This window comes from Danaus plexippus (assembly GCF_018135715.1).
Source record: "Danaus plexippus chromosome 13 unlocalized genomic scaffold, MEX_DaPlex mxdp_15, whole genome shotgun sequence".
Classification (NCBI taxonomy): Eukaryota; Metazoa; Arthropoda; class Insecta; order Lepidoptera; family Nymphalidae; genus Danaus; species Danaus plexippus.
In genome coordinates this window covers 3611945-3631282 of record NW_026869849.1, presented here as the reverse complement: position 1 = coordinate 3631282, position 19338 = coordinate 3611945, and the positions used below count along the sequence as shown (strand labels likewise).

Genomic DNA, 19338 nt, shown 5'->3' with positions numbered 1-19338 from the left:
AAACCGTTAAATTTGTTGACGTGCACCGAACTGCCCCCAATGAAAAGTTTGGTTCGCTAAACGAAAATGTATATTTTTTTACGCGGAACTTTAAAAACAAACAAAAACTAAATGAAATACATATTTTTTCCATTTTAAAATATCAACATAAATACTTCCAAATTACTGCATATTTATTTGCGGAAATAAATATATCTAGATATAAATAAATAGTACTAGTAATAAAAAATCTTTACTAATAAATAAAATTGAAGGATCTGTTTTTAATTAACGACTTTATATACAACAATATTTGCATCAAAAATGCATTTTGTACATTTTGTTGATTTCGTCTAATCTATATATAAGTTGCAGCAAGTTTAATGAGAAATTCACTTGCAGGTAGGTGATGTCAAAAGGAGTGAATTTTCGCTTTTATATATCAAAGGTGGCAAACGAGGAGACGGCTTACTTGATGGAAGGTAGCCACCGTTGTACATGGACATCTGCAACATGAGGGATGTTGCGGATGCATTGCCAACTTTGATTGTGGAAGAGGGAGAAGAAAGGGTGGGAAAGGGAAAGGGTGGGAAAGGGAAAGTGCAATCAGCTCTCTCATTCATCGAACGAAATCCGATCTCCGATCTTCTGTGACAGGGTGGTACTTCCCCGGTCGAGCCAATCTATGTTTGAGATGTAGTAACTTGACCACAACTAGGCCCTACCACCTTAATTTTTTTTAACCGATTTCAAGGAGAAGGAAGTTCCAATTTGACCATATGTTTGTCGCGTTATTCCTCTTCCAAATATAGGCCTTTTTTATTGCCACTGCGTTGTCGTCAAGTAGTTCTTTTGCCACCAATTCAGGATCTTATGAAAGCGTCTGTGAGAAATCGAACGAAACCTCATAAAGTAACAACGTCTCTCTTAAGACGTTTAATATGCACTCACCCGCAGATAACAGCTTGTATAGCAAAAAAATAATAAGATAATTGTGTAATAATAATAATAATATAAAATAAATATGTAAAATAAAAATAATTTATCTATTACTACAGCTAGCTAGTGATTAAATATTTTCAAATAATATTTAAAATAAAAACGCTAATTAGGCGAACCGGTTTTAGAATTTAGTCATTTTATTTCAGAAAAATCACGTAATGGAAAAAAAATATCATTTTAATGGACATTTGTTACGTGAACCTAAAGTTGGGGGGTGAATAGTGATAATTATTTCTAACTTCTAGTTTGACTTATTTCTGACCCTATAAATGATGATGATATTTTACGTCAAGAATATCAAATAAAGCGTAACATACGGAACGATTATAGAAATAAGTAGAAAGATATTATTTGTTTACTTAAAAAATTATTTTCCATTTATATTTGTGTATTTTTCAAATGGTTAAACTATATATAAAATATTCAATTAAGTCTTTTGAAATCGCTCGTAGGTATTTTAATTCTGCACTCGTTGTTCTGGGAACAACCATTTCAAATCTTTAAGGAATCACGTTTAAAAAATAAAAGTACTATGTATACATACTGTTCTTTATTAATTCTAATTTCAAATATTGTTTAATGTAATAAACTCCTCTAGGTACTTCAAACTAAACAGTTTCATACACAGTTTCCAAATTTGACTATGCTGACTTGTGCAGTACCTTGAAATTAATCTTACTTGGTTTAAACTATCGACTGAGAATACGTTAATTATTTTCTTTAACAAAAAGTATTAAGATTTATAAATAAGTAATGTAAAGTTTAAACTGTCATTAGTGACGGGACGGGAAAGGCTAACATTAAACATACGTTAGTAGTCATAAAATTTTCATGGTAGCGTTGCAAGTCTCGAATACTGAATGTTATAACAATGTATTTATTACATGTTAACTACGCAATACGTTTGCTTCTTAAATGCTAAATGCGTTTTGATGTTGTTTTTATGTTTTAATAGAACGTTTATTTGAGTTTTTATTGTAAGTACTATTCTATAACGGTATAAAATTCTTTCTTTTTATTTCTTATTAACTGATTTACATAAATCTATATAATTTTTTCTCGCGTATAATTATCTTGTATGGTTGTGTTTGTTGGATGGATTAGTATGAAATAATTTGCATTTTTGGAAAGAAGTTCTAAGTAACTCCGCCTAGTTATTGGACTAGAGTTTGGTTCTAAAAAACACTTTATTTGAATCCAACCCTAGATTATATTATATTACTTTTTTAAGCTCATAAAAGCGAAAGGCGTTGGATAATATGATAGGCAATAGGTTTTATTAAGGATGCCATTAGTAATCTTTACTTACTTGCAAAATCCCTATATGTAGAAATTGTTCCATAATTTCTAATATAAAAATATATTTCTCGCTTAGTACGTATAGCGCCTTAAAACATACGCGCATCGCAAAAATTATACCCGCCAATAATATTCACTCACAGAATTTTGCATGTAGTGAATTTTTGATACCCACATCATTCCTAACATTATTGTTGGCAAGAATGGAAATATACGGAATATTATTATTGACTTATACGTACTATATTTTTTTCAGTAAATATTTCAATATTTTACTAAAAAAACGATAACTATTATTCATTTTAAAATATAATATTATTATGTTGCACTCAACTGTTAATGGCAACTATTCTTTTAGCACGATTCATTTAAATTTAAGTTTTCCGATCACGTGTACTTACTGTTGTAAAAGCATCAAGAGGATAAGTGAAAAAAGGATAACAAATCTAATTAGGGTTGCTTTCTGCTCTTTTAGTCTCTTTGAAATAAATGCGGGTGCGAATTCTACCCTTTTTGGGATCATATATTTGTCTATGGTTTTTTAAAACAGTGAATTCTTTAATATTCTGGCAGAGTTATTGCTTTTTTATAGATTAAAGGATTTAACATAACTTTTAAATTAAGAATTATATTCATATAAAAAATAATGAAAAAAGATTGTGAGGCCTTAGTTAAAATAACCTTTATAACTTCATCAGCATTATCTAATCTGAATGTAATCGAATCAACGATTTAATAAAATAAAATATTGAAGAAAAAAAAAGTAAGACTCTGCAATCGACATTTATAAAACTGCATTTTTATGACAGGTTTATTTACGGATTCTAAGTTTAAAATCTTTTTCTTTCCGTCAAATATAAAATACACGTTCAAGACTATAATGAGAATGAAGCCATAAACTTAATATATAAAGTTTCTTTTATTTCTATTTCATATAACAACTATTTTTCTTACTTTGGTGGTAACTATCATTTTCATAATATTAAAATTTTTGTTTAAACTGTATTCAACAAATTGATTGAAAGAAAATTTGCCTTCCTTAGTATATTTACTTAGTATTTATGTAGTAGTAGATATATTAACATTTTCATTGGATTAATATAGACCTGGAAATATAATATATATCTTAGTTGTTTCTTTGAAAAAAATTAAATCATCAGAATATAAATTCATCCCGGGCGGAGTAATTTAATCAATACATTTCGTTACGTCCGTTGGAACATTTCGCCGACTCTTTTGTAGCATCGGAACACGTAATGCAATAGAACTCTGTATTAAAAGCCTCTTTAGGCTACAATACGAATTTTATTCGTAAAATTGCTGTTTTTTTTTTTTTTTTTGTAAGAATTTTAATTTAGATGGATACACATTCTATGCATTATAAACTTGTATGACCAGTATATGTGTCGGCATGTGAATACAATGGAGATGTTGGAGAAATTGCGACAATTGTGCTACGTTTACAATGAAAAAGGCTATCCATCATTGTATCTTTTTACTCTGTTCAGAACGACCTCTTTTCGAGGACAGTCGAAATTTTAACATCAATATACTGAAGCGATTTTATAGAAGTATGGCTTGTTCATTTTTTCTATTACTAGTCATCGCTGCCTTATTTTTACGCGTTTTTTTATATTCCACTAAAATATTATGTAATAGATCCATTTCATAGAAATGTGAGTGATATGGAAGTTGGTATTTAGGGATTACATGGTCTCCTATACCTCTAGCTTTAATTTCCAATGATAAGTTTTATTGAGTTCAATGTAGGGGACGCTACCCTAATAACCTGATATCATGAAACAAGGGTTCAACTATCACTGCAATAAAATATTCCGTAGCAGTTTTACTTGTAAAATCCCTTTATTCAAATATAATTAAATACATGTTTGTTGTAAAAATATAAAATCGTTTATATACGTTGACCTCATCTGATGTCCATGTTATGGGAGTTTTGCCATTTTTTAATCATAGGATAATATCTAAGATTCTCGCGTCTACACATTTAAAATTTAACTATAATATTACTCGGATATAATACGCAGTACGCGCATGTATTGTTTTATTTTGTTTAATGATTTTAAGCGGAATCGTAAATGAATAAGATTAATAATTCCATTAATTTCGTAGATGTCAATTTCAATGTCAATGCTACATGTAAAAAAAAAATTTTTTTTTTTTTAATAATTAGTATGCGTTCCCGCAGTTTTTAAAACACGATTATTAATAGTAAAGATTTTTCTTCTTATTTTTTATAATATACAACGATACTTACCATTAAAATAAGTTATTTACTGATTAACAATTTAATATATAAGTGATTCGCTTTAAACATGTAGAAAAAAATTAATGACTCCACGCAATGACTTTAATACTTTCCGTTATCCAAGCGGAAGAGAATAATAAATATTTATATCAATAGAATATTGTATATTCTAAAGTTAATCTTATAAGAAAGGGATCATAACACTATTTTTTAAGTTTTTATTCACCTCCACACTTGGTATAAAAATATATATGGTTTCAACAAAAAGTTTTTAGTATACATATATAAAAATCTTCGGTTCCACTAAATAATGTGGGTTCAGTGTAGATACTATTTTAAGCTTTGTCACATACCAAATTTAAAATAGTACCAATTGCTCAAAATTAATAAGGATTATTTATTGACGTAATTATTATATTCTGTATTATAATATTTGTATAATTGGAATGTTTGTTCAGAAAATGACATAAATCTTTGTTTTCAAAAGACTATGAACTAAACCAAAACATATATCATATAGCTGGAATTATATTCTGTACTAAAGTTAATTCAAATTAGGCTTATAAAAACAAAACTTTTTAAAAATAAGTCTCTATCAATATACATTTAAAATAATAATATTATTGGCGAGTGGAGGCAACCCTGAGTGAAACGAGTAAATTGCAATCTATTGCACATTGTTCGTAATTAGATAATTAGGTACTTATATACAATTTTCATTTTTAAATCTACTATTTTTATTTTCTAACATACATAAACCTTTGCATGTAAAGCAACAAAAGTTCCTTATTTCCCAAATTACATTCAGGTTATTAGATGAAGTATCTATTGATTTTATTGAAGTTGGAAATAGATAAAATAGACAGAGACTTTACAATATTAAATTAACTCTCGAGTACAAGTTTAACTCATTTTGAACTAACTTTAATCTCGTGAGCTAACTTTAATTACTCAAAAGCGAGACTCATCGCGTTCCTTGCACCTCTAGTTCTATTTACACCGACGCATTAAATTCGTATAGTTTTATAACTGGACATGTTCCTGAATGTTCGAAAGTTTCTCAATACGCAAACTAATTAAAAAGCAAATCGGCCTCACTTTTGTTTGCTGACTTTAAAACTAACATCATTTTGCATTTCCGCCTCGTTTTCAACTCTGTGAAAGCGTTCGCAGTGTTTATTCATCACATAACTGATTGCTTATGGTAAGCTGTTTGTACTACAGATTGGTTCGGCCAACTTGCCTTGGGCAACTGAATTTTCTGACACTGTTTTCATATTACGCGAAAACACTATAACAGAAAAATAATAACTTTGTGAGGCTTTCGTGATATTGTCTTCTCTTTACTTCAGGACCAACTGCTTACAATATTATCGTCAAATTACCTTTGAAGTCTCTTAAATGCCAACTCAATTTTCGCCATCTTAATGTAGTTAATTACTATTCGAATTTTTCATTAATTTTTTAAAAGCAATACTTTTTGTTTAAATCTCTTGCTAAATCACAGGAGTGCACATAAAATATTTAGTCCTGTAAAAATGACTACCGTTCATTTTTGGTTTTAATGTAGGCCTATTGAATGTAGGACAACATCAAACGATTGTCACCCTAAATATATTTAAAAAAACGACTAGTTTATGTTTTGTATTTTATTGGAAGGAATAAAAATGTAAATATAAGCATCGCGTATTTGGTAAACGCTTAGTACAAAATATCTTGCAGACATTTCTGAATTTACCTAGTCACGAAATTATTTCCCAACCTTGACTACAAAACATTACATTGGTTATAATTGGCTTAGAAAGAACAGAGGAAGAGCAAAATTCTAAGACATCGCTATTGTATTTATATTATTTATTACATATAAAGAGCTATCTAATACATTCTTCGAGAATGGCAATATCTGTCAATAAAATATCTCGTATTCAATTTACGTGCCTGACAAACAAAAGCCCTTACATAGGAATAGATATTTATAAAGGGAAAAGGCGGTAGTGTACGCTGCTTCAACTATTCTGTTTATTTTTTTTATCCGGAACCTACTAACCTCATTACTAAGTTGTATCTGTTTTGATACTTCTTAACATTAAAACTAGAAGATGCTCCTTCCCTTTTACATTCTTATCAAATCCCATTCTGTGGTTTGTGAAGAAAAATATTTTATATTCATATAAATGACCTAAATGTTTGCTATTTAAAATGTTATTTACTAAAATTAGATACATACACATAAGGTGATTATTTATTCCTAAGTCACAGTCAGAAAAAAAGCAAGCTCATAAACAACCTACAATAATTTTCACATCAACAACCACGTACGAATGAAAAAGCCTTTATTTGGTTTCGGGAATAAGGAAAAACGACATTTTTTAGACATATTTTATTAAAATTATAGGTATGTATTTCCGAATCATATAATCGTTTTACAATATATCATACAAATTATAAAACATCTCGAGAAAAATAATTTACGTATCTACTCATAAATAACTCTGACATAGAACTGCGAAACATTTCAAAATATAAGCATCTCTTAGCTAATAATATCTATTAAAAATAATAATACTGATATTTTATATAATACTTTTAGTATTAAAGTTTTTTTTTTTATAATTGAAGCCCAAATTATTAGATCGAATATTCTAAATAGGGTCATGGATTGATCTTAAACTGATTTTTACTACGAGGATGGGCGGTATTATGACTAAGGGACATGGCCTTTGAAAAATTAATAATTGCTCGCTTAAGTTTGATGTCTGAGGGATTATCGCATGGGGTGAATCGCGGAGATTTCGGAACGCTTCGAGCCGATGGGAAATTGGGAGAGGTCGATCTCATCCATGGGGTAGTCGGGTCTGTACCTCTTCTTATCAAAGTTGGACCTGTAATGAAAAGGTTTTTATATCTCTTTGTTTTACTAGGGTCTAGTTACTCCCGTACTAACGTTTAATGATCCGTTATTTATTAGCAACTAATGAAGTGTTTTAATACATGTACATGTTTTTGATTTCGATTTAATAAAAAAAATCATTACTTACAAAGCAGTATCCAAATAGTTAGAACCGTAGACATGATAGAAACGCTTGAAGGGGAAGGGCATCGATGTCTGGTCGATTTCGTCGAAATTGCGTTTCTTCACAAAGCTGTCCAAGTTGGATCTGCATAAAATAAATAAATTAGAAACTTCAGTGAATTCATAAAGTACATATTGTTTATAAAATAACTCAAGTTTAAACAACAGACTGAGTTAGTTAATAACACTGTAATTAAATAAATAAACATGATCTACACTCGCAACACAAACAACGCAAACACTCTAACGAGACTATGATGCTCTCATTAAACTTTATTTCACCAAACACCCTTTGGCGAAATGAGTAAGTTTCATATTTACAGAAGGTACACTAATGTTCATTTGAATCAGAGCGTAGTAAAGTATGAACTTGTACGTTTATGGTAAAAATATGTAATAAAAAAAAAAACGAGTACTTTATATTAAATGGAGAGCTCAATAGTTTGTATTGTCAATCAAAACGTTGAAACTCGCTTAAATCAATTCAAAGGCCCTCTGAAATTTATACCTAAAAGATATAACAATGAAATTGAATAATAAAATCGAATAAGAAATTTTATTCTTCATTCACAATATAGAATATTAAGCTAAAAACTGGGTCCTCGAAGAAATGTATCCATTTCTTGAGAAAGTCCTTTATTTTATTATGTGATGAAATTACGGAGAACCAAATTCCGATTTGGAAAAATTTTGGGTATTTTAAAAAATTGAAGCGGCTTGATCAAAAGGATACTTATCGAATTGCGTATACTTTAAAGTAAACTACATGTTTAAATTAATTTCAAGCTAACCCGGCTACGAAACTCACTACTGACTTGTTGTTCCAAAGTTTTTTAAACTTCTGCTATTAAAATTTTAATGCTTACAAAGAAACTGAATATGTACAAACGGAGCTTATATGCGTTCATACAAAAGTTCATACATTATAAAAATCCCAATAAAGACAACAAAAATGAAGTATAGTGAAATTAATATTGTAAAAGTCGTCCTTATTTACGAAGGAATACACTATAACTAAAGTTTTATGTAGCTTTAAACTCGCATTAATTTCCCTTGTTGACCGTCGAGTTAAGATAAACAAGTATTAAACATTTATAGGCCAATGCCTCAAGCCTTAAGAGAAGGGTTAAAGGGAAAATCTTTATACTGCAAGTATTATGCAATTTATCGAGTAAATATACAACGTCCATTATACGCTTACCAGCTTCAAGAAAATATATTAATTTTAAAGTTAAATTGTCTGAGATTAAACTCAATAAATGGAACGAGTGACTATTCTATCCAAGTAGCTTGGATAGATCATTATTTTTATGGACAGTTTAAACCATTTTTGAAAACTAACAAATATAGTTCAAAGATTTACGCCAGCCATTAAATGCTCATTCTCGACAATTTATGTTTCATAGTTGGATAGATGCAGTTCAATGTAGTTTCACTTACCGGTCGATCTCATCGAAATTACGCTTTGGTACATCTCCGTAATATCCGTACTCCATCGGAGAAGTAAACAACCACGGATCACGCTTGCCGCCAATGGACCTACAGTCAGGATTAGTGTACACATGCCTTATAAAATATTTTTTTATATTTATAATCTGTGACAACGACATTGTGTATGGATATTAATATGTAATTAAAGTAGACAATTTGACATAATAAATATAATTGAAAGCGAAATTGATACAAAATAATATAGTAAGCCATCTTAAGCAACTCATATAAAAGATTTAATGGATTCATAAGTAAAACACTTAAAGCTTTGTATTTAATTATGAAAAGTTTGTAATACTACTCTAAAGTATAAAAAAAAAATAAAAGGACCAAAACTCTAGTCCGACCATCCATTATCTTCATAATTGAAGTAACAACCTTCTAAATTAGTTCTTTAAAATAACACATTTACATATATTACTAAATATATAAAATGGGTTGATATAAAAAATAGTAAAGTATGGAGAAGAGAATAAAAAGAATGTAGTAAATAAATCTTTAATGTTATGTGTTGTCACCTGTCACTGTCACCTCGTTCCTATTTTGTCTAAGTGTTTTTCGATTTCAAAGCTAAATCATAGTGTTAATTAATCAAGGTTTCGCTATTTAAAAAAGTATTTATGATGCCAATAGACAATGTTTAAGCACATAAAACTCATTTTATACTCGTATGTTGCTGGTGCGGTTAAAGAACATGTTTCAACAGCCCGAGGCCTTTTGTTGTTGTGTATAATAACTTTGAATCAGATTCATCTCTGATTATTAAGTTGATGAAAATTAAATAATGTTACAATATTGGAATCATATTTAACATCAGACATTAAAAATATTATATACGTACTTAAACGTTTAGAAAAATAGTTCCTTAAATTAAATCAAGAAAGTTTTAGAATCGCAAATGTAATCTGTAAAGGTGTTTGTTGAAGAAAAGATCGTTTTATTAAAGGAAATACAACATACCTGCCGTATTCGTATTTCCTTGCCAGGTAATATGGGAAGCGATGAGATTCGCGGAGCTCGCGGACTAAATGGCCACCTCCCAGAGGATCCAAATTTCGTATCTTATGACCTATATCAGGATAACAGTAATAAAATAACCTGCTGAACGCACACAAAAACATCAAAAACACTTTTAGTATCTTACCTCTTTTATACAGGACATTAAATCTTTGAGTAACGTCCATAGCACAGATGGCAATTGTTTTGTTACAAATAGTATATTGAATTATTTTACACAACATTCGTTATAATTCATAAAACAGGGTTTAAGGTGAAGAATTAAAAGTTCACAATAATTTCTTATTTGCTTTATATTTATTAGTGTTTCATTGAATCTGTAAATAACTAAAAATTCTAATAAAATGTATAAATAAAATCATTTGCCACGTAACGCATATTATTTAATTTAAATAAATTATAATAGGAGTTTTAATGATGAATTTTTAAGAGTTTAAACGAAGTTTCCACCGCCGAGAGGGTCAACATGTCGGACGAAGTTTCCACCTCCAATTGAATCTAGATTACGAACCAAATTACCACCACCCAATGAATCGAGATTTCGTTTCACTAGATTCGGCCCACCAATCTGATCGAGGTTTTTCTTAACGAAATTGTTTCCACCGATGGAATCGAGGTTGCGAACGAAATTTCCACCTCCAATGGAATCGAGATTCCGTACAAAATTACCGCCACCTAATGGATCCAGAAATCTCTTTGCGACTAAGCTTCTACCCAACATGCTTGATCCCCCAATTCTGGACATTCCATTGTAACCATATCGGAGATCTCTTCCAAGCATGGATGAACCGCCAATCCCTAATCTCGAGTCATTTGGATAATCGACAGATTTGCCCAGCATAGATGAACCTCCGATCCCGATTCTAGCGTTATTATTGTCGTCCGAGTTTTCGTATTGCATCAGGAATCTCATAAAGTTTTCTATTTGTTCCTTTTGTCTTATATCTGTAACAAGTCAGAACTGTTACCAAGCACCCAGCTGTAATATAACAATATTATATCAGGTACTTACCCGGAGTACGGGTTACAGTGCACTGTATGCATTGTAAGGTGCATTTATTATGTGCGAAGATATAAATCTGTGAGTGCGACATCCCATCACCGTGAATATATTGTGTTGATGAAATAAAAATCAGTACATTGTTTGTAAGTGCGATTATAATAAGGTTTAAAGTTCATATAGTGCGATTGTGGTGCTGGGGTTATATGGAATTTTAGAAAACATATCACGAATAATGTGAACAGGGTAACGCGGACGTGGGGTTTGATAAAAAAACGTGTATATTGTGCTCTAGGGTAATAAGGGTAAACATTCCCAAGTGCAGCGTAATACCGGAGATCCGTGCATTTGAATACGTTAGGCGTTTTGATTCTTACCATTCAAACCGTAGCGGTCTCCAGATTGCTCGCCCACTCTAACGTCTTGTTCCTAAATTATATTACATTTTAAAATCATTTTTATAATACACTACGAAATCAGTCAATAATAAATCAAGTTTAGGTTTATTGAATTTGTTTACATTATTTTGTATTTTGACTTTACGCGAAATGCTTAAGTACACTTAAGAAGTTAAAATGTAGAGAAATTCCGTAGCAGTATTTATTGCTAACAGTTATTTTGTTAAGCAAATCTATGTAATCCAGGGCTCCGTTAAATTTTCTCATCGTCATTTCGACATTTACACAAGAATTTCCTTTCGACGAGGACAATTATTGGAAGATTAAATAGTTAAGGCATTTTGTAAATAGAGATGAAGGAATTTTTATAATTAAGATATTACAAATTAATACCTGACGAGGGTCGGCGTTGCAGAGGACCAGAAGGGTGGCCACGGCTAATGCCAGTGGACCTCTGAATGCCATCATTGCACCTTGTAAATAATTTAAACAAGTTATTTATATTCATTTTAAAACTTGTATAATGTATATTTGCACATTTTAAAAATCGAAGTGTAAAATTGAATTTTATGGAAAATTTATTTAGTACATATATATTCTTACTTTTCACTATATATAAACTCATATGTGATTTTGTACACTAAAACAAAATTTGTAGTACCTATATGTTTCATATAAACATTTTCTAAGATTGCTAAGGTCAGAAGTCAATTTCTATTTGTCGTATAAAAACCTTATCTAATAATTCAAACTATATTCGCTGCACGCGAAATATTTTCAATAATTACTAGATTTTATACAATTTTCACTTTATTATTTAATGTAATATTTTATTCCGTTTGTATAAAACTCTTAGATTCTTCATTTAGAGATAAATGTCAATGAATACGAGGATATAAGGAAGATGGATAGTTTATACAAAAGTAATTATTTTTAAAATTGACATCCCTGCATACAATTCTTGCATTGACGTATAAAGGAATATTGAATTCAGCATCAATGATCCAAAATGGACGAACAAATATCACTGATATCAAGCAACTCGTTAAATTAAATAAAATATGACATTTAGAAATCTTTCAAGATTTCTATATTCTCTAATAAATAAGAAATATTTCTAATACGATTTCCGTAAGTATTCTAAACGTATGAAATTCAAACAACAATTAATATGTTAAACCATTTAAAGTATGAAGTTTTATTAAACGAACAACACCTTGAAAATTTATTCATTTTTATATCGTTACAGGAAACTAGGCCACTGTAGAAAATGACATTTATATTGGCATGTTTCATCAAATTACAATAAGGTGTACCGCATCGTAGAGATGCAATTACGGTTTGATTAAAATTCTATACTTCTTATATGTTAACAATTTAATCGATTCGAATTGACTACATATGAATTACGATCGTTATATTATAAGGATGCCTAGATTGGCAGACTAATGAAGTTGGAGATAAATTTAAAATAATCTATGTGTATATTTTTAAAGCATTTCATTGAGATTAATTATCAATAACGAATAGATTCATTCTATCCATTTATACAAGCAGTGATAACATTATTCCACAAATAACCTTCATTAGAAGGCTTTGCAAACGTCGTGGGGTCTCTTATTGAAATTGTCGTTGCAACGAGAAGCCTTAGAAACGTTACGGACCTATTGCAAGTATGAATTCCTTTTATGAGTATTGTTAACGTGGAAACAGAAAGTCATTGTTAACTTTTATATGCGATATAATAATTTTAACTATTTTTCGATAAAATCAACATAGACATTGTTTTTTCTTTTACCATTTGCAATACACTCTTTAGCATTTTTTGTTTTCATTCTACCTGGATAATGAATTCTACCGACACCATTATATGCGAGCATATTCATTAAATTTTAAATAAGTATAAAATACCGTCGTATATAATATCGTAGTATAAAAAAAGTTCAGAATCAAGACTGTTTTACGACACTTAAAATTTATGCTTTCTTTTATTTGAAAGACATCAAAATGAACTACTTACATAACGAAACTAAACTATCAAAATAAAGTATTTAATTAACTTAACTATAAAGACGTTAATGCGCACTTTTTTTCTACTTAAAAAAATAATAATTGAGATTAATCAATGAACAGAACCTCATTTGGATCAGAATCTGTTTTCGGTGTGTCGTCGATGTTACTGAAGTTCATAAAAGTCAACACGTGCAAGTAATCATATTTGATTACTCCTAATTTTTAATCTATATTTAGAATGTATATCTCAGTTCATAAACATACAGAAGTCGAATATCATTTTTGAAAACATTACATAAAGATTAAAAGTTACAGATATGTATTTTTTACTTTAGGTGTAATATATTTTGTAATTATTAAAAACATTCATTAAGTTATTTTAAGACACATGACATCGGCATAAATATATAAATATAGACACAAAATTTAAAAGTTAACAAAATAATTATTTAAAAAAGTGGTTTGACGAATTTACTTTTTTTTTATTGAGCGAAGGTTGCACTAAGAGAACAAATTCAAAATTTTAATTCCATGATATTATATTAAATAACATATTTTTGCAAAAAGAATACAAACATATTTTTTTTAATATTAGTTTACCGAAAAAATAAATTATATGAACATATACAACATGGTCATGTGTTATTTTCAAGTAATATAATAGTTTCAAATAATTTAAATATTTTTATATGATTAATATACATGTATACATATATAAATATATTCAACTAACCTGTTGTACGTTGGGCGGTAGTGCTGGGGCGGTTGACGGAGGCTGTATAGCGTTATGCCGTGGAAGACAGCGCGCGGGCTTTTATACACAGTCAGGCTTGATCCCACCCTCTTGTTGAACTTACACAGTTTATGATAAACGTATAAACGCTCTTCAGATATAATAGATTATATTTACCAGGAATTATGGCTTATGTTCTAATAATATAATTTTGTTTTGAGTCCAGTTTCGGAAAACTGATTTTTGTCTAACCTCTTTTGTTAAAACATGGATTTTTTTTAAATATACAAACTACTAATGATTATTTCATTAATTAACTTAAAAAATTATAATTTCAGTGAATATTGTCAAAAAGAATTGACACAAATATTTTTGAAATTGTTTATTATACAATTTAATACGTACGTCAAAAAAAGGTTTTAAAATTGACCTTGGCGTTTGTGAAGTTATGGATTATTTTTATTTTATGAATAATTATGCTTTTAGGCCTAACGAGAATTCATCGCCGAATTAAGTATCGAATAAAAATATAAAAATATTGAATATGTAGTACATATCGTTTGACTAGTTTAACAACCACCGGCTTTATTAACAAACAAATTTTAAACACCGACTTCGCCATTATCTCATTCTTAAAAGAAAATGCAGTCTCTGTGTTATTTCAACCTTCAAGCGCTGCAACTACAAAATATATTTCCGATAATTTCAGCGCTCTTCGATTGGTTTAGTGTTAATCACATACATACAAGGACTATCTTTGTAACATATAATAGTTTTTTGGAGTAAGACAAGCGACATTGGTGTTAGATGAAAGTGAAAACATTAACGACCGTAATACAAAAATATCTTAGGAATTATTAAGTAATATTTTTTTTTAATTAAATACCGCTTTTATTATATTTCTTTATCTAATCAATTTAACAGTTAGATTTGATTAGTTTTGGATTATATTTCATGACTTAATCACGGAGCTTTAAATTGATTTTTGTTTATATTCAGCTTCTTACAAGTAAATTCATCCGTAATACATTTCGAATCATACAATGTTGTTTGCGAACTTTGTAGAATAGTAAAATATATCTCATTTAGTTTAAGCTTATACAATGATTAGTTCTCACGCGAAGTTATAGCGAAGTTCAGTTGAAGATTAGTTCAAATAAACGTGCCAAATACATTGAGACACATTCCCCTGCATGCGGTTCCGGCTCATAGATCCTGAAGGCGCTATTGTTCCGGTACCGGTTGGCTTGCTATCAATTGATTATTATAATCTGTTTTGAGCTTTGCTGTTCGAATTGCAATGTACTAATCAATTGGCATATATTATGTAACTGTTCTAGACGTGCCTTATACCAGGTTATATACGTATATGCATATATATACATATGCGAATGTTACAAAATGAGCCTGTATAATTATCAAATTTGTTCAAATCACTTGTTAATTCAGATTATTGTTTGTAAAGATGTAAAGCATGAGGTTCGAAAATATTCTAATCAGTGACATATTATCTTATATGAAGACATTTTTTATTGAAAATGAAATTTCATTCTATAAGTTAAATGCTGTTCAAATAAAATTAATACTAAGCATATACATATGTTAAATATTAATAGATTTGGTTCATGTTTTATTAATTAAAAAATACTTGAGTATTTGGCACTGAAAACAGCATTATTTGAATTAAATTTTAGTCTTTTAAAACCTAGAAGAGTTCTGTTTTTTTTTCTTATCGATTAATTTTATACAACCATAGACATAAAAAGGTTTGTGCTACTGGCGTTTTCTTGTAGATTTCGCCAATGTCACGTTTATTTTATATCAGTCGCACACAATTTATTTGCCAAGCTATTAGCGAATGTCACTGTCATCTACATTTTTTTTTTTACACCAACGGTAAAAATAAAAGATGTGTATATATTAATTTCTAATACCGTATCACTATCAGCAATTAGTCATTTAACTGGTCACTGTGAAATTTGTGTACAGACAAAGTATAAATGTGTATTAAAATGTAAGTACCGCCCATTATTTACACATATATTAATTGTGTTACTAAAAAACAACATACTCCCGACGTTTCGGTTACTTTTCAGCAACCGTGATCACGGGAGACGAGATGTCTGTATGTAGTTTTTTACAAAAATAAAGCACGCGTAGTATATCCGAAAAAACATTAGTTTCATTTACATGAATAATACTCGCGAAAGTCTTAGATCTTATTATTTATTGTGTTATTATTTTCTGCCTTAATTAAAAATTAAAATCTTCTGTCTGAAAGCCCTACACGTATAACGCTTACTTAAGTGTGCAGAAAAATGACTTATGCAAATCTATAGTTTAATGCATTTTATATTTTATTCAGTAATAGCGAACAATATTGTTAACCAAGAGATAGTTAAATTGTTTCTTATTATTAAAAATATTTTTTTTTCATTAATACTATTACAGGAATATAATCTTAGTAAAATTGAACTATTCCTTTAAATAGAGTGTCAATAATTCTCTTGTTACGATAAGTACATATAATATATCCCCTTGACTTTATTTGAAACACTTTATTAATTTTAATTAATATCAATGTTAGATAAAACCACGTCCATATTAAAAGATAAAGTTAATAAATAACCTTTTCATTTAAGAGTCGAAATACTTTACCCATTTTAAGACGAAATGAATTTGAATTTGGAATGTGTTTTAAAAACTCAGCTTGTATTTTATATCAGGACATCCATCATTAATGCTTATTTCTTAAATCTCCTGTTTATTCATCATTCTTATCACGTAGACGCCATTTTTACAAATAGTCTGCAACTTTATTATTTATGTCACGGTCTTAATTATTGCTGTTGCGTTGATGAGAGTCTATCCCGACATTAAAGTAACCATTAGGTACTGCTTATACAATTTCTGTTGATTGCTCGCTTAATTTCACCTTTTTATATATTTATTTATTATTTCATTTAAACTAATATAATTAAATTATTAGCCCAATGATTTAGTAATTACCATAATTGAAAAGGAAATATGAATGTTTTTTTCTAACATATTGAATGGTTCTTGAGTTTTTATGCGTTAAAAATTTAAAAGTATAAAAATTTGTAGAGATAAGAATAAATTCAATGACAGGCTAAAACTTAAATAGAATGCTATTATTAAGTAAATCAAGTTACTATATTTGTCTATTTTTGAATCGTAATAGTGATAAAATTTTTCCATTTAAATTCTTAACGACTTAAACCTCGCTTTTGAGCACCGTTGACACTTGACACTCATATTGACCGTTATTGTTACCAATGAAAGTTTCTATAATTTTAATACAATATTCGGTACCTTGCTAAACTTTATCAAAATCAGGTCATCCGTAAATAATGTAAATAGTGGAATAGATACAAACAGTAATGATAACGTTTCACTTCCAACACTTTAGTTTCGAACACGACTATAAGTTATTATTATAAAATCGAGAAACAATGAACATTTTGAAAGTTTTATAAATAATTACATGGAAAGTTATTAATAAAATTTCTTAGCTTTCTGTCCAACAACAAATTAATTACCGATTTATAAGTTAGTAAAAACTGTTAATATGTGAATTATTTTACTACAAAGACTTTAAAAGTACTATTCGTTTATTATCGTAAAGCTGATTTAATTATCAAGAATATTAATACATATAAATAAAAAGGAATTTCCAAAAAAAACCTAAGTTTGTATCGTCACGATACACGGAACGTTAACAGTCTTCGTTCGTAAATCATTGCACATTATAGTTTTAACGTAGTTAACTGAATGAAATACGGATAATCTTTCGTTTTTAATCTGATGATTCAGACGTGTGCATACAGACAATAAAGGCAGAAGTACATGCATATTACAAAAGGGAGAGAATTGTCACATTACAGCCGCTGGGTTCGCAATTTCCGAACGTAACATGTCTGAATGTAAACAAAGTCTTGTATATAATTGCATACAAAAACGTATCTTGATACTGGTAAACTTATTTAGTAAGTTAAGCATTAAATATATTTTTTACAAAACTATATAATAATATATTTTTTTACAATAATAATGACTCATGATCATATTACTCATTAATGTTTATAAAGTGAGTGCTATTGTTTATTGAATATAATTGATTATTATAATCTGTTTTGAGCTTTGCTGTTCGCATTGCAATATACTAATCAATTGGCATATATTATATAATTGTTCTGTGCGTGCTTTACACTATATATTAATCAATCAATATGATATCAATCCCATCCATGGTATATTTATTGTCAATGGTATAAAAACATATTATGAGAATAGTCAATAATAAAAATCATTTGTTATTGAAATTCAAAATTACAATCAAAAATTCTAATGTTAAAATTAAAGCAAACAGCCCTAGATTATAACCAGAATTTGTCTGAAAAATAAAGTGAAGGTAACAATTTTTTTTTTAAATATTATCACATCTTAAATTTTTTTTTAAATATCTTAATTTCATTAGTCGATATACAGTGTGTCTACCGAAGTACATTTTGAATATCTAATATTTTTTCACTCCTCAGATCTGTGACATTAGAAAAAAAATTAACAATAAAACTCTACGTAGTGCTCTAAAAAGTATTAAAGTGCGTAAGCACAAAACAATTTATTGCGAGGTTCTAATTTTTTCCCTCACGTAATGAGAATATCGAAAACTGAAAACATTCTGTAGTGTCTGTAAAAATAAATCTAGGTAGGTACGCGACACACGTTTTGTTCGTGAATTTAAGAGTCAAATTTAACGTTTTCAACGCCAGATTATTAGCTATTATTAACTGATCTGATCTAATTAGCATGTAACCAAAATAAAGAGCTCATCGACATATAATTTGTGAAATTTTTACGATCGTCATAGATCAAATGTTTTTGACACCCGCTTATTACCTTAAGGTATGCTTAATACAAGTTTGTATCGTCACGCTACGTACGAAATGTTTAGCGTTTCTCTTTAAATAACTGATAATACTATAATGTGATAATTTGTAGTGAATAACTTTGGCTAAACATGTCGTTTTGTTCTTTAATTTAATA

General features: G+C 29.1%; 1 protein-coding gene across 2 annotated transcripts; it reads right to left on the bottom strand.

Annotated features, from left to right (window-relative positions):
- Positions 1–6952: 6952 nt before the first annotated feature.
- On the bottom strand, positions 6953–14544 carry LOC116770396 (orcokinin peptides-like). Of its 2 annotated transcripts, XM_061527879.1 has the most exons (7): positions 14272–14544; positions 11919–11998; positions 11505–11556; positions 10071–10179; positions 9060–9158; positions 7585–7704; positions 6953–7428 (listed from the first exon to the last, which is right to left on the bottom strand). In XM_061527879.1, exons 2-7 carry the CDS (start codon positions 11991–11993, stop codon positions 7311–7313), a joined length of 573 nt encoding a protein of 190 aa, XP_061383863.1. In that variant the 5' UTR covers positions 11994–11998; positions 14272–14544; the 3' UTR covers positions 6953–7310. The 2 variants fall into 2 exon arrangements, with proteins under 2 accessions (XP_061383863.1, XP_061383862.1); XM_061527878.1 differs by lacking the exons at positions 6953–7428; positions 7585–7704; positions 9060–9158; positions 10071–10179 and adding an exon at positions 10405–11072 and having other exon boundaries at positions 14272–14379.
- Between the last annotated feature and the right edge of the window lie 4794 nt (positions 14545–19338).